General features: G+C 64.9%; 1 protein-coding gene and 2 long non-coding RNA genes across 3 annotated transcripts in view; 1 reads left to right on the top strand and 2 right to left on the bottom strand.

Annotated features, from left to right (window-relative positions):
* Nucleotides 1-17341, top strand: part of RADIL (Rap associating with DIL domain) — an 85564-nt gene extending 68223 nt beyond the window's left edge. The window contains exons 7-16 of the mRNA XM_047838972.1: nt 3411-3571; nt 7775-7887; nt 8995-9232; nt 9755-9927; nt 13395-13545; nt 14481-14671; nt 14847-15171; nt 16159-16298; nt 16632-16771; nt 17045-17341. Of these exons, the coding sequence (XP_047694928.1) occupies nt 3411-3571; nt 7775-7887; nt 8995-9232; nt 9755-9927; nt 13395-13545; nt 14481-14671; nt 14847-15171; nt 16159-16298; nt 16632-16771; nt 17045-17150 (1738 nt within the window). The 3' untranslated portion in view covers nt 17151-17341. The remainder of the gene's footprint in view (nt 1-3410; nt 3572-7774; nt 7888-8994; nt 9233-9754; nt 9928-13394; nt 13546-14480; nt 14672-14846; nt 15172-16158; nt 16299-16631; nt 16772-17044) is intronic.
* LOC125154548 (uncharacterized) lies at nt 9923-14515 on the bottom strand. Its single transcript, XR_007147826.1, has 3 exons — nt 14383-14515; nt 12526-12822; nt 9923-11949 (listed from the first exon to the last, which is right to left on the bottom strand). It is a non-coding gene; the product is annotated as an uncharacterized LOC125154548 (long non-coding RNA).
* On the bottom strand, nt 15234-18188 carry LOC125154549 (uncharacterized). The gene is made up of 3 exons (XR_007147827.1): nt 17766-18188; nt 16151-17199; nt 15234-15672 (listed from the first exon to the last, which is right to left on the bottom strand). It is a non-coding gene; the product is annotated as an uncharacterized LOC125154549 (long non-coding RNA).
* Nucleotides 18189-20305: the final 2117 nt, after the last annotated feature.

Raw genomic sequence — 20305 nt, 5'->3', positions numbered from 1 at the left:
TAATAATTTCCCCTCGATATGCTTCCCATATGGATTAAAAAAAATTAGATCGTGGGCGCCTGGCTGGCTCCGTTAGGTGGAGCATGTGACTCTTGATCCCAAGGTTGTGAATTCAAGCCCCATGTTGGGCGTGGAGCCTACTTTAAAAAAAATTGTATCAGAGCAGTGATTGATTTGATCCGCTTTGGTTTATTTTTATTGTGGTAAGAACACTTGACGTGAGCGTAGTACCCCTTAGCGTTTTGAGGTGTCGGTTAGTCATTTCTGGTTTCTCCGTCCCCGCCCCAGCCCCTGGCAGCCGCCATTCTGCCCTCTGAGTCCATGAGTTGGACTGTTGAGAAATGTCACCTGAGCGACATCATGCAGTATTTTTCCTTCCGTGATTGGCTTATTTTGCTTAGCATAATGTCTTCAAGGTTCATCCGTGCTGTCGCGTTATTGCAGGATTTCCTTTATTTTTCAGTAATTTTTTTTTTAACGTTTATTTATTTTTGAGGCAGAGAGAGGCAGAGCATGAACAGAGGAGGGTCAGAGAGAGGGAGACACAGAATCTGAAACAGGCTCCAGGCTCTGAGCCGTCAGCAGAGAGCCCGACATGGGGCTCGAACTCACGGACCGCGGGATCATGACCTGAGCCGAAGTCGGCCGCCCAACCAACTGAGCCACCCAGGCGCCCCTCCTTTATTTTTTAAAAGCTGAATACCATTTCATTGTGTCCCCTACCAGATTTTCTTTACCCCTCCCTCCCTCGGTGGACGTTTCGTGTGGCTCTGTGTCGTCCTCCTCGCGCCTGGTGCTGCGCTGAGCAGTGGGGTGCGAATACCTCTTGGAGATGCTGATTTCAGTTCTCGCGGGGAAGTAGGCAGGAGCAGAACTGCTGGGTCCTCAGGCCGATTTTGAGGAGCCTCCACACTGTTCTCCACGGCGGCCGCGCCGTTCCTGGTCTGCACTCCCGCCGACAACGCAGGAGGGTTCCACCTTCTCCACGCCCTCACTGACGCCTGTTACCTCTTGTCCTTCTCACGATGGCCATTCCAACGGGGGTGAGGTGACAGCTCATCGTGGTTTTGGTTTGCGTTTACCGGGTGGTGAGCGATGGTGAGCGCCTTTTCACGAGCCTGTCGGCCACCTGGATGTCTTTTTTGGAGACCTGTCTGTTCGAGTCTTAAACCTTTTCTTGAATCGGGTCGTGAGTTTTTTTACTTTCGAGTTACAGGGTTTCCTTACGTGTTTTGGAAATTAACCACTTAGCAGATGGATGGTTTACAAATCTCTCTCCCACGCTGTAGGTTGCTTTTTCACCCTGTTGGAGGTTTTCTCTGCTGTGCAGAAGCTTTTCAGTTGGACGTAGGCCCACTTGTCTATTTTTGCTTTCGGTGCCTGTGTCTTTGGAGTCCTATCCGTGAAATCGCTCCCACTCGGTGCTCACCTGAAGGGATAGGCCGGACCCGTTGCCCGGTGTTTGTGCCCCAAGCGTGTGGCCTGCGGCTGGCAGGTGCCATGCCTTCGGGGCCACCTCGCCGGGGTTCGACACCGAAACTCCCACTGCCAATACCTGGTGGTTTATTTTTCAGTAGAGCCCGTCCGTCCTTTAGGGTTCTGAGAAGGTGACATCGAGAGGGGCAGTGAACGTGGAAAACAAAATGGAATCAGGCTCTGAAGCCCCAGGTTAATCCTTTTCTAACAACCCCAAACTCTTTGCGGCTACGCGCCTGCCTGCGTCTGCAAATGGGCGCGGAGCACAAATGTGGAGGAAGAGCATGGGGAGCACGAGCGTGCGGAGCACAGACGCGGAGGAAGCGCGCGAGGAGCTGTGCAGGAGCCGCGGCGGCCACAGCCCCGAGCAATGAAAACGAGGAGACGGAAGAGAGGTCGCACCGTCGGGGGCACAAGGGGAGTTGTGTCGGAACAACAAAACCAAAACCGCAGGCACGGGAGGAAGCGCGACAGGGAGCCCGAGGCCCCGCCGCCTGGGCCCATGGTGGCTGCCCCAGGGGACGACGCAGCCTTGTCAGCCCGCCACCCGTAGGGCCCCCGTGGCTTTGCCCGTGAGCCTCGTTGGCCGGACCCTGGACGCCACCCTCACGAACGCGCGCAGCTGCTCCGGCCGTGCCCCCGGGACTGCGGGTCAGCCTGCCCCGTGTCACCCCTACCCAAGCCCGAGTCACAGCTGGGCGGGGCGATTTGCCGGCGAACGGATCTCTGCTCACCCGTCAGAACAGTCCAGTGGGTGTGGTGGCGGCACCAGCGCGACATCCTGGCTGCGGGCGCCTCGGGGGTGTCCTCACAGGCCGTCACAGGACAACCCGCGGAACCGCTTCCGCACAGCGGGTGGGGCGACACGAGGGACTGTGCCCAGGAGGATGGCCGTCGACCTCTGAAACGGGAAATTTCCCGAGCTCGGCACAGCCTCGCCCCGTCCACCCCTCAGACTCCTCAACCGGTGGTTGAGTGGGGCCGGTGCTGGGGAGCTCCCTGTCCCAGCCGGTGCCCCCAGACACGAGGCCCTGCATCCTAGGGGCCGCGGTGGACCTGCGCTTGGCGGGAGCCCACCGGACCCCGGGGGCGAGTGGCCCGGAGGAGCCTCTAGGTGCCGGCCTGGGAGAGGAGCGCCTCTGGGGCCACCTCCACCCCAGGCTGGCCGTCCCCAGGCTCGTAAGGGGAGCAGAGGGACGAGGAGCTTCTCGCCCCGTGCCTGGCGCCTGGCGGCTTCTGTTTGGACCGCCGCAGGGACACGCGCTTGGCCCTGGCGGAAGAGCCCGTGCGACGAGCGTGTGGCGGCTCCGGGAGCCGCGGCCGTCGTGGAGTCCTTTTTCTAACAGTTCCCTCTGAATCTTCAAATGAGACACTCTGATGGCTGCTTTTGGATGCACGGACTTCAGGCATCGTCGGGCTTTTAACAAGGTAGTTCTCAGCTAGTCTCGCCCGTGCGCCTCCTGGAACAGAGGCGTTACCGTTCGTTCAGTTCGTCACGTGAACTTAACACGCGGAAACTCCCGTCTCTCGGACACGAACGACACACTCGTGCTGCTCGTCCTGACAGCCGTGCGCCCCATCTGTCCGAGCACATGCGCTTGCGCGCGCCCCCCCTCCCCCCACCACCGAGCTCCTTCATTATCTCCTCCGGAAACCGGAGATGTGCAAACAGTTCGTTGACGAGAGTCACTGGCACTGGCCGTGGGTGCTGGTGCCTTCCTGCGAGGTCGGAGGTTTGTAGACGGGCCTCTGGCTGTCGCGGGTCGAACGGCTTATATTTGTACCTCATTTCCCAGCGTGACGCCGGGAGGCCGACGGGTCACGGCTGGTTGGGGTGGCGTCCCGCTGAGCAGAACACCCTTCCGTGCAGACTTAGCGCGTTCGGCCTCCCTGGGCGGCGGCCACGAGTAACCGTTCGTCTTGTGTCTTGGCAGCCAGGAGCCCCTCTCTCTGGCCGGCTTTACCATGGCTGGCCTGGTTCCAGACCTGCAGCACATCCTCTTCTGGATGTCTAACTCGGTCGAGCTTCTGTACTTCATCCAGCAGAAGTGCCCGCTCTACATGCAGACCTGGGAGGAGGAGCTGGATGTCACAGGTACCGCCGGGGAGCGGGGCGCGCGCCCCGTCGCCTTGCCGTCCAGCCGCTAGAACAGAGGTGGCCTCGTGTCAGGGCTCCCCACGCGAGGGCGTGACGCCGGCGGTCGGGCCAACCCGGCTCTTCGCGCCGTCCTTTCACGCACAGCGTGCTGCCTGGGGGGCGGCGGACACGGGCCTCCCGTGTGCCCCTGCGGGAAGAGGACGGTGTGTCGGCCCTGGGCCGTCCCTTACGGGTGCACCCGTTTCAGAGAGCAGCCACGCTGCCGTTGGGGGCCGCGACTGTGACCGCGACTTGCTGGCTTTGGGGCCTCACCTGCCCGGGGAGCCCGCGTTAGGTTGTGTGAGCCACAGCCTGACGTGCTGAAAACAGAGACCGAGGGGGGCAGTCCTGGCGGGCTTCATGAAGAGGGTGGCACGGGCCGGGCCCCGAGGCCGGGCGGGATTTCAGCGGCTGTGTGTCTGCATCGCGGGTGGTGGAACGAGGCGCAGGGCCGTCCCAGGGGCTGGACCACAGCCTCACGTGGGGGAGCCTGGTTTCGCCGCTCGCTCGCTTGCTCCTGTGTGGCAGAAGCGGAGCCGCTCCCTTCCCCGTATCCCTGTCGTGGGGCTTCGGCAGCAGAAGCTGCAGGGGATCCCGGGTAGGCGTGGTTGGCAGCCGGCCTCTGGAGGCTGCGCCCAGAGCTGGGAAGGAAGCCCGGCAGGCAGGCGGGCCGGGGCCTGGCCAAGGTGCCCCTGTGGGGTCGGTCTGCCAGGCCCTGCACAGGTCCGTGCGCTAGGCTGTGTCTCCAAGGAGGTGGCCGCGGGCTACCGGTGAGAGGGCCCCGAACCCCGCTCAGGTGGCACGGGGTCCCGCCGTGCCCCTGCTAGGAGGGGCTCCTGGCGGTGACGGTGAGAGGCCGCGGTCTGTGTGGCACAGGCCGTCCTACCCCGTGCCAGGCTGGCGTCTGGCCTCGCGAGCCAGGTGAGGAGGCCGGGCTGCCAGGTGGGGGCCGAGGGGAGGCCGAGCCAGCGAGCGTGTCTACGTGTCTTCTTGTTAGATGTGGTTTCTTAGTGTTTTCTGGTCCCCCGCTTCACAGTGTAGGGGACATTGGGAACGTCCTTGGGCTTCCGTGGGTATGCGGAGGGAAGCACCGGATCCTTCTGCGTCCCAGGGGGCATTCGGGCCCGCTGGCCTGTGGCCTGCAACCCTCGTTGCCCTTGGGCGGACGTTGCGCCAGATGTGCACCTTGACCTCCCAGGGTGGGCTGCTCTCTGTGCACAAACCTGTGGCAGCTGCTGACCCGGCTTTTCCCCTGAGCGTCAGGTGAACAGCCGCCTCTGTGTGTCCCCAAAGCCAGGGCAGTCGCTCTGCCTTGGGGAGCCCTTGCGGCTCTGCTCCAGCGGCCCGGACGGTCCCGACCTCAGTGCTCCCGGGACCCAGGCCCCTCTCTCTCCAGAGCCTGCTTGTCGTCCTTGGGGGCCCCGGCTTTTCCGAGCAGAGGGGCCTCTCTTGTGGACATGGCCCCGGCCAGTGAGCACCCGGGCCTCCGGCTCGTCTGTAAGCGCCTGTGGTCCTTCTGTACTAGAGGTTAGGCGGTCGGGGTGCAGCCGGGGCGCCCTTCCTGCTCTGGCTCCAGCAGAGTCAGCCAGGAGAGCCGCCCCCTCCACGGCTCTCCGGCACAGCGTTCGTGGGCGGGTCCCGCTCACGCCCCTTCTCTCTGGCCTAATCTCAGACGCTGTGGTCTTGGGGCCCCACCGGGCCTGCCTCCCCAGGCCAGGGACCCCGCATCGGGCTGATTTCCATGAAAAAAGCTATTTGGGGTTGACGGGGGCTCTGCTTCCTCAGCTGCCGCCTCTGCTCTCAGAGGAAGTTATTTTTGGTCCCGGGCCTGGGTGTCCTGTAGCCCAGTCGATGCCGGGAGAGCAAGGACTGGGATGGCCGGGGTCCCGCCTCCACCCGCCCCTGGGACCGCTCGGGGCCGGGGGAGCCACGGCAGGATCTGAACGTCCCACAAACAGCGTCCTGTGCGGTGCAGGCGCTGGAGAGCGCTGAGGAAAAAATAACATCACCAGAGGGCAAAGGCAAGGTTAGAGCCGCGTCTCGGCCTCCTGACCTGCAGCGGGAAATTTCTGTGGGAAGAATTCTGAAAACAGACGTCACGTCCCGAACGCTGGAAAATCGCCTTTTCGTTCCGCAAACAGTCTTTGTTGTCTGAAGCTCTTACCCAGGACGCCTCGCTCACGCAGGCACACGGAAGGTGGGCCCCTTGGGAGGGGATGTTTTGAGAGTCCTTGGGGAGCCCTTGCGGCTCTGCCTCAGCACCTACAGATTTGGGGGCGTCGAGGCATGGGCCCCACCCCCGAAAAGGCTCGTGGGGGCCTCTGCTTAGCCTGTAGTGTTTCTGCTGGCTTTCCAGTGATGTGGGAGGGACTGTGGCGGCATCTGTGTCTCCCTGTGGCCGCCGAGTCCTGGCCTCCTCTTCCCGTCATCCCTCCTCCTGCCAGAGCCCCCACACCCACACGGGAACAGGCCGGGACAGGCTCGTAGCTTGCAGGGTGGCGCCCAGGCCCAGCTACGGTGGAAGGGTTTGGAACTGGTTTCTTGGTCTCGTTCCTACTGGCTTTGAGTGGCTGTGAGTGGCGGATGGTCTGCGGGTCTCGGCAGCAGTGGGCAGCCTTGCGTGTTCCTCTTGGCCTGGGAGGCTGTCCCATGGGGGTGGGTCCCACGAGACCCCACAGGCTGGGCTCTAGGGAGGACCCCCGGCAGGCGAGGCAGGCGTCTGGCTTCCCAATCCAGACGGGTTCCTGGGGCGTGAGCCCTTGGGGTGTGTTCTGTGGGTCCAGGGGCAGGAGAGCCCCGAGTCCGAGAAGTGTCTCGAACAGTGGTGCATCCAGGTGTTTGAGGGATGGGGTCTCTGACGGACTTGTACGCCGTTTCCATTCTGTTTGTGCAGCAGTGGGCGGCCTGGGCCCCCGTGCTCCCGGGAGGGCCGCTTCAGTGCTCGGAGCGATTCTGGGCCCCATCGGGCCCAGCACCTCCCTCCCTGCTCTGAGAAGAGGTTCCTTTAACGGAACGGCTGTAGCAGGGGCACCTGGGTGGTTCTGTCGGCTGAACATCTGACTCTCGATTTGGGCTCAGGTCACGGTCTCACGGTTTGTGGGTTTGAGCCCGGGGTTGGGCTCTGCCCTGACAGTGTAGAGCGTACTTGGGATTCTCTCTCTCCTCCCATCTCTCACTGCTTCTCCCCTGCTCCTGCTCTTTCTCAAAATACATAATAAACATTAAAAAAAGAAGAGGCTGTAGCAGAATGAACAGTGGCCGAGAGCCGCGGGTCTGCACTGGACATACCCGTCCAAGCTGCCCGGTTGCAGCTCCTGTAAAAAAGTGAGGATCTGAGGGCGGCGGAGGCAGAGGCGGGGCCTCCAGGCCCCGGGCAGCCCTGCTCGGCGCTGGTGGGACATGGGGTGCCTCCTGCATTTGGAGGCCCTTCGGGACGGTTCTGCCCTGTTGGGGTTCTCTGGTGTTGGTGTCCCTGTGGCCGATCTGGCGTCTTGACTTCACGGGAACCTCCAGAAGCAAGGAATCACCTGGCATCCGCGGAGCCCCTCCTGCCACGCTGGGCAGGCCCCCTCTCGGCCCCCGGGGCTCAGTTCCAGCTACGGGCTGGGGAGGCCCACCCGCTGGGGCCGCATGGAGCCGGGCTGCCTCCCTCCGTGGGGCTGTCCGGCAGCCGGGCCTCAGCTGCGTCTTCTCTGTGGTCTCTCCGGGATGCTGGGGGGGAGAATGGGGCTCGTAGGCCATTTGGATTTCTTTCTTCTTGGAAAAACGTCACAATTCCGTGGAGTGATGGTCTCCTTAGGAGCTTTGGCCAGGTGTTCCTTTGATCTGTGTCTGGAGTGGGAAGTGACCGCAGGCCCTGGGGTCAGAATCCGTATTGCTGGGGCCGCTGGTTCTACCAGGAAACGTGTCTGAGATCTATTCGTCAACGGGCTTCAGAATCCCTTGACGTGATGCTTCAGCACCGATGGGCTCGGAGTCACGGTGCCCGGACCCCTCGGCCACCTGGGCCGGCGTCTCATCCCTGGGCGCCTCGGGGAGGAGTGGCAGTCGGGCCGGGGGTCAGCCGGCCGCGCGAGGCGGCTCCCCAGACCCGAGATGGGACGGGGCGAGCGCAGTCCGGAGGTAAGCGCGCGGTGACCGTGCCCCGCTGTCTCCTCGCAGGCTCCAGGGAGTCCCTGCTCTCCTGCACGCTGACGGCCAGCGAGGAGGCCATGGCGGTGCTGGAGGAGGTCATCCTGTACGCCTTCCAGCAGTGCGTGTACTACGTCTCGAAGGTACGGCACGGCCAGGGTGTGCGCCTCACCCTCCCCTGGGCGGGGAGGGCTGGGGACCTGGGAAGGATGGAGGTGCTTTTGCCACCGTCACCCGAGGGTTTCGAGCTCCGACTGCCACCTCGGCACACCTGAGCCCAGTTCCGGGTCCTCTCCCTCCTGGCCCGCGTCCCCCTCATCCTGGGAGCCTGCGGCTGCGCAAGCGCCAACGTCGGGGAGCAGGAGGGGCGGCTGCTCGGGGACGCGGATGTTGGTGCTCATTGTGGCGACCAGAGGTGGTGGTAGCCTCCGGGTCCGGAGGAGTCACTTACCCCGTCCCAGCACACAGAGCAGGGTGCGGGGGCGAGTGGAGAGAGCAGCAGCCCCTGGGGCAGGTGGCGCCAGCTGGGGGATCCAAGGGGACTTGCCGAGACCGAGCTTTGACTTGGATTCTGTGGGGGACGTGTCCGCGGAAAGCGAGAGGGGCCGGTTGGACAGGGCACTCTGGGGACAGTTCCCCGTTTGTTCTGCGTGGAGACCCGACACCCAAGTCCGCCAGCTCCGTGGTCAGTTGGTGACGGCTTGGGACCCCGTGTGAAGGGTCTGAGCTCGTGTCCTGGCCCAACAGGAACGAGCCCCCGCCAATGTACTCACCTCTGCCCCAGGGGTCTGAGCAGGGCTGCATCCCCCCCTTAACGGGTCTGTCATCCCAGGATCCCCTTGAGGTGTGGTGGCTGCGAGGACCCCCCCCCCTCCCCCCGGAGGGGATGCCTTCGCTCGTGTCTGGGGAGCAGCTGTTGATGTTGCCCTGCCCACCCCCGCCCCCTGATGAGTGTGGGCGCCCGCAGTGCCGCCCCCCAGGCCTTCAACCAGGACCGTGGCCGTAGCCCCCAGGCTGTTGCCCCTGGCTCAGCTCCCCGGGAGGGGGTGCTCCTGGTGCGGGGGGTGGGGCGGTGGTCCTGGGCCAGCCAGCAGACCCCCCAGCCCGTTCTGACGGATCAGGACCCGTGGGCTGTGCCAGCAGTCTTGCCAGGCTCCCTGCGCCTGTGAGTGTCACCTGCCCCCGGTGCCCAGAGCTGGAACCGCGTGCCCGGGGGCCAGACGTGCTTGGTGTTTCCCTCTTGCCCCCAGTCGCTGTACGTCTGCCTCCCGGCCCTGCTGGAGTGCCCCCCTTTCCAGACGGAGTGCCGGGAGAGCTGGTGCTCGGCGTCCCCGCTGCCGGAGGAGACGCGCCGGGTGGTGTCCGTCTACCAGGCCACCCTGGATCTCCTGCGACAGTTCCAGGTGCACCCCGAGATCGCCTCCCAGGTGCTGGCCTACCTCTTCTTCTTCTCCGGCACGCTGCTCTTCAACCAGCTCCTGGACAAGGGTGAGGCTGGGGGGTGGGGGCCCGCACAGGCCTTGCCTGGTCCTTTCTACCCCCCAGCCCCGTGGCTGGGAGCGGAGGGAGGGGCTCAGAGAAGTGACGTCCCTGACCCTGCTTGCTGCGCCCCAGACCCTCCTCGCTTCTGGTGCCAGCTCCTTCCGGCTGGGGGCCCTGCCCGGACTCGGGGAGATGAGAGTGGTGTGAACTTGTGGCCCTCGTGTGTCTCCCGTGTGGCTTTCCCGGGCTGGTCGGGGTCCACAGGCGGGCTCTAGGCCTGACGAGGCCTCGCCGTAGGGGTGCATTCCTCTCTGCTTTCGGGACTCGGCGGCTGTCACAACCCCTCTCTGCCCCCCCACCCCCCCCCCACCCCCCGCTTCACCCAAAGAGGGGCCCCAGAAACGGGCCAGTTGCCTTGGAAACCAACAGCAGGCACCGAGGCCCGTTGTCAGAGGCTCGCAGGTGGAGAGGACAGGCCCTCCCTGGGAGACGGCGGCCAGCACGGCGTCCCCTTCCCGCCCCCTGCAGGCCCCTCTCTGAGTTGCTTCCACTGGCCCAGAGGTGTCCAGGCCTGTGCCCGCTTGCAGCAGCTCCTGGAGTGGATGAGGAGCACCGGCTGTGGGGAGGCCGGGGAACACTTCTTCCGGAAGCTTTCCTGCACGCTCAACCTGCTGGCCACTCCCCGAGCCCAGCTCATCCAGGTAGGAGGAACGCACGAGGTATCACTTCTGGGGTCGCCAGCTCACAGACCAGGCGTGGGCCATGGATGTGGCTTCGGGGCTTCTGAGACCCTGCAGTGTTGCTTCCGTTCCGCTTCTGGTCCCACCTGCAGGCAGGATGAGGCCCCCCCGGAGGTCTGTGTCCCCAGTCCCCGACCCCACACGGCACGGGGGATCTGCACGGACCCCGAGATGGGGAGATCACCCTGTCCGGCGGGCCCGGGCTAACCACGCCAGTGCTTACAAGGGCAGACAAATGGGTCAGATTGAGCACAGGAGGTGGGCCCCGACCGCCCGGCTGGCTCTGAAGATGGACCGTGGGGCGTCGTGGCCTCCGCGAGCTGGGAACAGCCCTCAGCTGCGGGCCAGTGCAGAAAGGGGAACTTCCGTCCCGTCGTCACAAGGAACTGAATTCGCACGACCCACACCAGCCTTGCTGAGTCCCGGGGGTGGGCCCGACACCGGCTCGGGGTCTGAGCCCCCAGAACCGCAGCGGATGCGCGCACGGTCATTTGTGGGAAGAATGACAGGAAGCGAGTACGGCACGGTCCCCTCCCTCGGGAGCTACCGGACGGTCGTCACCGATGCTCAATGAAACCAGTGTGTCCTTCCCTGCCTGCAGGACACGGAGCGTGCCGAGGGGTGACGCGAGTCTGGGGGGACGGTGGACCTTCCCGTCTGCTGTAAAACCGGAGCGCTTCCCTTCCGCTCAAGGACGCAGCACAGAAATCTGGGTGTCGTCACTGTCGCTCTTAGTAATGGATGGTGGCCGCGGCTGCCTTGCCGAGCACCTCCGAGGTGTGACCCGCGGAGCGGGTCGTCTCATTTCAACCTCCCGTGACAGTTGCTTCCTGCTGGCTAAGCCCCGGTGCCACGGCCGGTGATGGTTCGGCAGAGACCGAACCTGCCACGTGCTGGGAGCCACGGCTTGTTCCAGTATCTTTTGAGTTACTTGATTTTGTTCTTTTAATTCTAAAAGCGCAGCAGGAATTCACTAGAGACAGTGCAGAAAACGGGACCTCTGCATACAGATTGCAACCTGAACCTATGCTTTTGGCCTCCTCCCCAAATACCACTCCGCAAAAGCAAAGCGTAAGCCCACAGGGACCGAGCAGGCCGGGGGAGGAGAAACACCGCAGGGGCCGGAAAGCGGAGGCCGGGGGGGTGACTGCCCACGGAAGACGTGGAGCCTCGAGAACAGGGCCGGCGGGGACTGAAGGTCCGTGGAGCGTGCGGCTCTTGATCCTGGGGTTGTGAGTTCGAGCCTTTGGCATGCGTATAGTAAATACTTGAAATCTTGAAAAAAATCGAGAAAATTCCTTGCAGCGAAATTCCACACAGCAGCGTGAATGCCCAGGCCCAGGCCAACGTTAAATACGAGGTTGAGCCACAGTCTGGCCCAGAGGGGCACAGGTGGTGATTCCCGGGGTCTGGAACGCAAGAGCAGGCCGAGCGGGGCTGCAGCGGGGGACAGGCCTGCCCGGCAGGGGCCTCCTCCCGCGGCCACACACTCCCCTCTCTTGCCCTGCGCTGGGAACACAGGCTGTCGTGCTTCACGTCTGTGCGGTTTCTGTGTGCGCTTCGGATCTCAGCGGCCCCTTCCCGCACGGCCGGGCCGGCCCTCCCCCTGTGCTTACTGCTGGAACATTTAAGACAGGGTGTCATCCTGACACCAGAAGGGTCATCCTGAAAAGGAGGGCTTCTGAGGGAAGACAGAGAACCTGCTGCGTGCGGGAGGCCCCGTGCTCTTTGTCAGAGGGGGCTGACCGGACAACGCTGGCGTCAGTGACACCCAGGCAGAGGCTGGAGGACGTGGCCATCTGTCCCACCACGAGCCAGCCTGGCAGACTGAGCACCCGCTCGCTTCCCGCACGAGAGCCAGATGTTCGAGGACGCAGATCCTGGGGCGACAGACTTCTCTGTAAAGGGCCGGGAGGTAGATAATGTAGCCTTTGTGGGGCACGTATAGTTGCCGTCCAGAATTCTTCTTCGTTGTTTTAAGCCCTTTAAAAAATGTGAACACCACTCTGAGCGTGCAAAACTTTTCCGGGAGAAAAAACTTAAAAATTTATATTCTCCTAAAGATAAGAGAACCAAAAAGATTTTTGGAAATTCGAATCCTGAGAGTAAAGACAAAGGGTCCAGTGGCAAGACTGGAAGACAGTCCGGGAAATCTCCCAGACAGTAGACAGATGGTATGAAGGACAGGGGAGGGTGCTGGGTCCCTGCTGGTGGCTTCTGGGCCTGATGGCTGGCACCCTCCTGACACCAGCCCCAGACAAGGAACAGCCCTGGGAAGGAAGTCTGGATTCTAGGACCTGGGAGAACCAGAAGGAACGGAGCCGGTGTGGGGGGATGGGGCTCCCAGTCGCGGCCCTACGTCCCCCCCCCCCCAAAGTAGCCTTAGGGAACGGTTGTTCCTCTGCCGGAGGCACTTGCCCCCCACGGCCCAGGCCTCGTGACCTTGGCAGTAAAGTGAAGCTAGAGGGAAGCCGAGGAGAGGAGGCCAGACGGGAGGGGAAAGAGCGGGGGCCTGGCAGCCAGGGAGTCCGAGATGGCCGCGCCCACCCCCAGACCTACCTGCCCCGAGGTGCTGGCAAGCGTGGCCGATGGCTGAGCAGTTCCGTGGCTGCACTTGCACAGAGAAGCCCAGGGCTGCCGTGTGGAGACCGTGGGCCAGAGGAGCCCGTGAAATTCCCACAAGAAGAAAGACTGCACGCGTCCCGAAGACTAGCCCTCAGCGTGGTTTCCGACTTTCAAGAGCAACGCCAGAAGCCGGGGATACCCGCCGTGGAGGGCGACAGCGTGGGCCGGCCCGCCGACTGCGGGGTCAGCAGTGGTCCTCGGGAAACCTTCGTCAGGAAGCTGCTGGAGCGTCTGTGTCACAGAAATGGGGGTTAGCTCAGAGAATTGGAGAGAAGTTTCCAGAAAACAAGGGAGGAGGGGCATCCCTGGCCAATGGAGAGCAGGGTCGCGGGTAACCGTGCCCGTTTTCTTTTGTGGAGCACGAGTCCACCCTTCTCCTCCCCTCCCCCTTTTGGGCTGCTCGTCCCCCTCCAGGAGGCCTCCCCGTCCTGGAAGGCTTTGCCTTCACGCGCGTCTTCAGCTCTAGGGGTCGCATCTCTTCATGCTGTGAGGCAGGAATCCCCAAATCCCCGGGCTCTTTTCCTGGCGTCTCAGCCCCACGCGGTGCCGTGGGGGGAGGCACGTTCAGGGGACCCAGCCCTCGGGGTGGTGCCTGCTGGCCGCTCCCCAGAACGGCCGTCCCACCTGGCGCTCCCCGGGCCACCCACCCCTGGCCCTTCGGGGGCCACGGCCCGGGGTGTGCCGGTGGGGAGCTCGGACCCTATACCCTGGCCCCCAGAGCACCCAGGAAGAAGATCCTCCCTGGCGGGGGTGGGGGGGGTGCGCGTGGGGCCTCTGACCACACACTCCTTCTTGTCACCCAGATGAGCTGGGCCAGCCTGAGGGCTGCGTTCCCCGCCCTGAGCCCAGCCCAGCTGCACCGGCTGCTGACACAATACCAGCTGGCCTCCGCCATGGGCCCCATGAGCGCCTGGGAGCCCGATGCCCGGGACAGCCCCGAGGCCTTCAAGTCAGGTGAGCCTGATCAGAGGCGGGAACAAGGGGCCGTGGGGGTCGGGGTGGGAGCAGGGGAGAGCCTCCTGGGGGGACTTCCAGAAGAGCTTACAGAGCCTATCTCCTCCACGCTGGTGCCCTGGAGGCTATCACAGATGGAGGTCAGGGAGCCCACAGCCCGGTTCCGACTTTGCGGTCAGGTCCAAGGTCCCACCCAACATGGGGACTGATGGCAGGGCCTCGCTTGGTGCACACAGCCCACCGGGAGGAGAACAGGGTCTCGGCGTTGAGTGCCAAGATGGTGGGCGGGCCCCGCACCCATGTCTGTTCACACACAGCGTACGTGTACGTGCACGTAACGTTTCTCACGAACAGATGCGCGTCTCGTCGTTAGCATGATACACGTAACGACAATTAACAGAAGATAGAAGATACGGCTAGAAACGGGGCCTCGGGCTCGGTTCTCCCGTGCCCCGTCGCCCAGGGCATGGCCGGTGGGAGGGACCGCTTGGAGCAGGACTCTGGGCCCCGCTGGCCCCTCGCATCCCTCCTCACTACCGGGGCCTGTCCCCGGGTGGGCTCTCTGCTCAGAGCTGGTGCAGGTGTTGGCCTTCCCGCCGTCTGAGCATGCCCTGTTCTGGGACTCAGGGTCCTGGGGACCGTGCAGGATGCAGTCACCACGGGCCTTGGGAGCACCACAAGGACAGGGTGGGGGGTACAGAAGCAGGGGGAGTTGGGGGTGGGGCAGTGGGGGTGAGGCAGCTCGGGCCTCTTCCTGGGTGCTCACTGGGACGCAGAAGGGCCGTGGTTTGGGCGGGGTGCCTTCGCCCGAGTCCCACGCTCCCGTGTCCCCGGTACCTGCAGTGTCAGGAGGGGGGGTGGCTGGTGGGCCCGGGGAGGGGCCGGGCGTTTCTTCTTGGCCAGCGCGGTCACACCGTCCTCCCCGCCGTCGGCAGAGGACGTCCTGGAGTCCTACGAGAACCCCCCGCCCATCGTTTTGCCGAGCGAGGGCTTCCAGGTGAATCTGGAAGCGGACTGCCCGGACGCCGGCATCTACCAGCAGCTTCTGTACCTGCGCCACTTCCTGTGGAGCCTGCGGAGCAAACCCAGCCCTGGCGCCGGGCCTTCCCAGCCGGGGTGCCTTGAGGTACCCGGGCTGCTCTGGCTTTGACCACGGGGCTGGTGAGGGCAGCCAGCACGGGGCCTGGCTGCTGCCTCTGTGGCGCCTGGGGGTCCCCAGAGGCGGGGGTGGCCCCTGGGGTCTCCCACTGTGGCGGGCCGCTGGGCACCTGAGGCCTTCGTCCCTGTCCCCCCACCCCCAGGGCCCGCAGCACACCCCCGAAGGGCCCCCGGGGGGCCACAGCTGCCCGCAGGGTTCCAGGGGAGCTCGTGAAGCCGGCCAGGTGCGCCCTCCTCCTCCTGCGGGGGCTCCCCGCGCACAGGGCCCTCCAGGAAGGCAGAGCCGCGGGGGCCCCCAGGCTGGCGTCCTGCACGTGGACTCCTCGTGCCTGCTCACGCCTCCCGGCACCCCGCTCGGCCTCGAGCCCGCTGTCCCCGACTGGCCAGAGCCCGGCGGCACCTGTGGGAAAGTGCTCCCGGAAGGGAGGCCGAGCGGGCAGAGTGGCCCCCGAGGTGCAGCTGGGGAAGGTAAGACCTGTCCCCAGGCTCCCAACAGCCCCCAGTCCCCCCCCTTCCCCCCTCCCCGGCACCTGGGCGGGGCCCCTTTGGGTCACCGTAACCATGCGGCCCTAGGGGCACGTTGGGCCTGGGCTTCTGGTACCTGCCCACGAACGCCCGTAGCCCGTGCTGGGCAGGCTCTAGGGGCCACGTGAAGCGGGCGCAGGGTGGTTCAGGCCCCCGTCGAAGGGCACAGGGTGCACGCACAGCCGCCTGTGGGACGAAGTCCCTCCCCCCAGGGTGGAGGAAGGGACGGCTCAGGTGGTGTGCACCAGGTAGGAGGCTGGGGGGAGGGCCATGAAGTGCAGGGCAGAGCAGCCCCCGGCAGTGCCGCCCCCGGCAGTGCTCCTGCAGACTCTGGGTGTGCCCCAAGGCCAGGGGTCACCTGGGCAGATCCGGGCCTGAGGCAGGGCACCTGCTTGCTGGTGAGGGGACTGCAGCCACACGCTCTGCCTGAAGGCCTGATCTGACCTGTGGGGAGAGAAGGCACAGGACCCTAGGTGGGGGGCCGCAGAGCTGACAAGTCCCAGCTCCGGCAGGGGCGGGGTCAGACAGGGGGGTGGGGGGGGGAAGGAGGCGGAGTCACCGCTTAACGGGTAGAGGGAGGGGAAGGGAGCCCTGGGGGGACCTGGAGCAGAGTCCACCGCTCAGCCTCTGGAAACAGCCAGGCTCTGGGAGGGGCTGCCATCCCGGGCCGTCACGAGGGGGGAGGACGCACACCCCTTCCAGGCATGTGGGGGTGTGGCCCACAGGCGGGGCCGGGATCCATCACCCCCCGGTGGTTGGAGGGGACCTGCTCCCCTTGTGCCCAGATGGGCATCTTGTCGGAGCCGCGGGAGCATTTCCCTGTGGAGGAACGGCGGAGCCCGCTGGGTGGGGACAGGGCGGGACAGTACCGTGGCGACGGCACGAGCCGCCCTCCCCTTCCACCCGTGGCGTCTCTTCTCACCTGCCCAGGAGACGGCGTGGCTCCGGCGGCCGAGCCCCCGCCAGCCCTCTCCAGCCGCAGCTCCAGCGCCGAGGACTTCTGCTACGTGTTCGCGGTAGAGCTGGAGCGGGGTCCCTCGGGCCTGGGGATGGGCCTGATCGACGGGATGGTGAGCGGCCCCCTGGGCTCCTCCTGCTCAGGACCGCCCCACGCAGGCCCACGGCTCGCGCGGTCACTGGGAGACCACGGGTGGGCAGGGCAGGAACGGCCGCGGGCTCGGGACCGGGCTCGGTGGGGCAGCTCGGTGGCGCTTGAGAGAAGGGCCCGTGCGGCAGCCGCTTCCCCGGCCGGCCGTGTCCCCTCTGTCCTCAGGGTACCGGGTCTGGGTGGGGGTGGGTGCTGTCCGGTGTTGCCGGTGCGGAAACGCCGGAGCCCACGAGAACGACCCTCCCCCCCCCCCCACCGGGGCCCGCCCAGCCCTGAACTGCTACTTGGCCCACAGCACACGCCGCTGGGCGCCCCCGGGCTCTACATCCAGACGCTGCTCCCGGGCAGCCCCGCGGCAGCGGACGGCCGGCTGGCCCTGGGCGACCGCATCCTCGAGGTGAACGGCAGCAGCCTGATGGGCGTCGGCTACCTGAGGTACGCCCGCCCTCGGGCCCGGACCGGACCGCCCAGCCGTTAGGGGAGCCCGGGCCCCTTAGCCCCGGCCCCCATCTTAGACGAGAGAGCACGCGGGCTCGGCCCCCAGCCCACTCTTCGACCTCTGACAACACGGCAGCCCCAGCGGGGCCCCTCGGGGCCGCGGGGGGGGGGGGGGGTCCCCAACCCAGGCACCCCGGGAGCCCCACGCACCCCGCGGCTGGACCCGTGGTGGGTCGGCCACACCACGCGTCTCCCCTGGCCGGCTTTCAGGGCTGTGGACCTGATCCGACACGGAGGAAAGAAGATGCGCTTTCTGGTTGCCAAATCTGACGTGGAGACGGCCAAGAAGATCCGCTTCCGCACCCCACCTCCCTAGGGCGGGCTGGAGGGACAGCTGTGCCGGCCGTGCCGTGTGGTCACGTCGCCTGCCGTGGATAATGTACATCTTAGTGTATATTTTATTTATATGACAGACGATACGAAGTTGTGACGTTTGTTACAGAGCTTTTATGTTTGAAAATTTTAACGGAAAAGTATAGATTCAATAAACTATCTTTCGTACTCTGAGAGGCTGGTGCTGCGTGCAGCCAGGGGGGGTGCCGTGCTGGGGTCCCCAGGGCCTCCCCCCTCCCCACCAGCCTGGGAGAGACCCTGGGAGGACACGGGATCGCGGTTTTAAGGGAGTCTGTCTGCCCCCCACCCTGCCCAGAAACGAGCAGAGGGGAGGGGGCAGTGGGCACGCCGGTGCGGGGCCCTCCTGGTAATCACAGGCTCAGCACCCGTCCAGGAAATGGTCTAGAACCTCCCTGAGAAGGTTACAGTGAGGGCCTTTACCCACCCTGAGTACCTGGATCTCCTCCCCGCAACTCACGACCCCTCCCAGTTTCTCCTCGGATTGTGGAAGCTGAGGCTCGACCCTAGTACCAAGCTCTTAATCTGCCGTGGGGCTGGTGTCCACTTGGTCACCGTCCCTTCCCGACAGGAAACTCACCTCCTTGGCTACCAGGCGGCCGAGCGCGTGCGGGGGCGAGGCCGGGTTCGCGGCCCGGTAATAGCGCGGCTCCGACATGTCCACGCCGGGCGTCTTTAGCAGGGTCCTGCGGCCAGTGTACCCATGGCTCCCGTGTCGTCCTCACAAGTCAAGGCTGGGCTCTGGGCCCGGGTCCTCATCTTTGACAGGAACAGACACCTGGGGGAGAAGGGGTTTCCGGCGGGTCAGTGGCAGACCCGCCCCTCACGTGGACAGGGGTCTTCTGAAGGGTGCACGGCCACCCGAGTGGTGGCCTAGGTCTGGCGCGGCTCCCTGCTGCCCTCTGGTGGGCGCAGAAGACAGGCGCGCTTGCGTCTGCCCTGGGCCCTTTCAACGTGAGGCTCCTAGATTCCGCCTGGTTGGAAGCACCACCCTCTACTAAGTGCCCCAGACGCCGGGTAAGACGTACTTGCATGAGTTTCATCTTAGGGGCACCCGGGTGGCTCCATCGTTTCTGTGTCCAACTCGGTTTCGGCTCAGGTGGTGATCCCAGGGTCAGGGGATCGGGCCCCGCATTGGACTCTGTGCTACACATGGAGCCTGCCTAAAATTCTGCCTTTCTACCCTGCTTGCGTGCTCTCTCTCTAGACAAAAAACATTTGAAACGTATGATTGAACCCAAGAGATCAATTCTGAGAGCCCCGAATTGCAACAAGGGCACCAGTTCAGAGAGGCCAGCGGCAGCCTACGGCCGGCCGGATTACAGGTCTCGGTTCCTCACTGCTCTGCGCAGAGGTGACGGAGCGTGGAGCCACGTGGCCGTGGGTCCACATACCTCAAGGCCCCCAGGGGCCGGTACCCGGGGAGAGGCGACGAAAGCAGAGCTCACGGCAGGCTGAGCTCCCCGGGCCCGTTACACACAATAGCTCACGAACTGCTCCCAGCCACACCGCCGTGGGACGATCAACACGTTTTCCAGACGAGGAAACGTGTGCAGGAAGACGGATTTTCTCTGTCTCTAGCCGTTACCCCAATAACGCTCTGGGGGAACAAATGACAGAACTCCGTGTCTCCAAACAACGGCACCGACTCTCAGCTCAGCCGGAGGTACTTCCCCACTCCAGGTGGGGTCCAGGTCTGCCCCACGCTTCTCCCGCCTTAGACCGACAGATCAGCCAGGAACGTTCTCCTTGCAAAGCAAAAGCCAAGAGGCCGAGCCCAGCTCCCAAGCACATTTCAACCCCCATCACTCCTGCCCACAGTCTGTCCGCCAAAGCGGGTGGGACCCAAGCCCACAATCAGTGGGCCACCCGCGACCCACCCCCCACTCCCAATCAGGCCACAGCAAGGGTGTGGGTATGGACCCCAAACCCAGGGGAACGAGAAATCGAGGCCACCGAGTCAGCGTGCCCCTCCAGGGCCAGCCGGGATCGGTACTCGGGTAGTTTGTCTCCAGACGCTTAGGCACCGCAACAGTTCACCCGGCCGAGAACACGCGAAAGCAATGTCTGGGTTGCCCGAGCTCTGTGTGCAGCAGGGAACCCATCTCCTCCAAGTCTGCACTCACCAACTAGTTAGTACGCAGATTTGGGACCCCCACTGTGTGCGGACGAGCTGCGCGCTGACGATGGCACCGCAGGCACCTTGCAAAAATAATACTTTTCTCTAAAACATATATTCTCAACCCTGGCCTTCCGGCCTGGAGCTCGAGGCCCACGTGGGGTCGGCGCGGGACAGGGAGAGGTCCGCGGACCCCGGCCTGGAGTTGGCGGCTCACGCGGGGTCGGTGAGGGGTGCGGGGAGCAGCAAAGCCGGGTCTGCCCCATCCCGGGAGGACCAGGGTGTCCCTTGGCGCGCCCCGCCCCGATACCCGGCTCTCTGCTCCGAGGGCGCGTCACCTGTCGCCTGCCGGAACTCATCCTGAGGCCGACTGTCGGAGCAGAAGCGGGCACCCCTTGCCCGGCCAGTCCCGGGTCCGGGCCCCCCCGGCGTCCACCCACCTCCGCGGCTGCCGTTTCTACAGGTGCCGGAGCCGCCAACAGGCAGGGTCCGGGCCTGGGGGCGTGGTGAAGGCGGAGCCGGAGCCGGGGCCGGGCCTGGGGGCGTGGCCGGAGTCGGGGGCGGGGCTGGCCCGGAGACTCCCGCAGCAGCAGCACCACCTGGTGGCCCGGGGGCCCCCTCGCACCGGGTGGAGCTGGGGAGCAGCCTAGGGAGCTGGTGTGAGAGGTGGCAAGCTGACCTCAGTGGCGTGGGGGCAGGAGGCGCCGAGGCTGGGGGCAGTTTCTCGCCCCACCACACCCATCGTGTCTCCCCCACTTGCTCTAAGGCTCCGAGCAGCAGGCGGGCGTCAGGGTCCCCGGGAACCACCGCCGGAGCCCCCTCTTAACGGCAGGAGGCTGTAGGCCTGAAGTCGCAGCACCTGCAGCCCACCTGGCAGGGGCCCCAGGGGCCCCAGGGCCCATCTAGCAGGAGGCGGGCGAGAAAGGACGCGGAGCCGAGGCCCTTCCGGGGGCAGCTGCACTTCTGGGTCACCCTGCTTCCTCCCTGCCGGTATTCGGGCG

The sequence above is a fragment of the Prionailurus viverrinus genome, chromosome E3 (genome assembly GCF_022837055.1).
Source record: "Prionailurus viverrinus isolate Anna chromosome E3, UM_Priviv_1.0, whole genome shotgun sequence".
NCBI classification, from domain to species: Eukaryota; Metazoa; Chordata; class Mammalia; order Carnivora; family Felidae; genus Prionailurus; species Prionailurus viverrinus.
The sequence above is the reverse complement of the archived record's forward strand: the minus strand, read 5'-3'. Positions and strand labels throughout refer to the sequence as shown.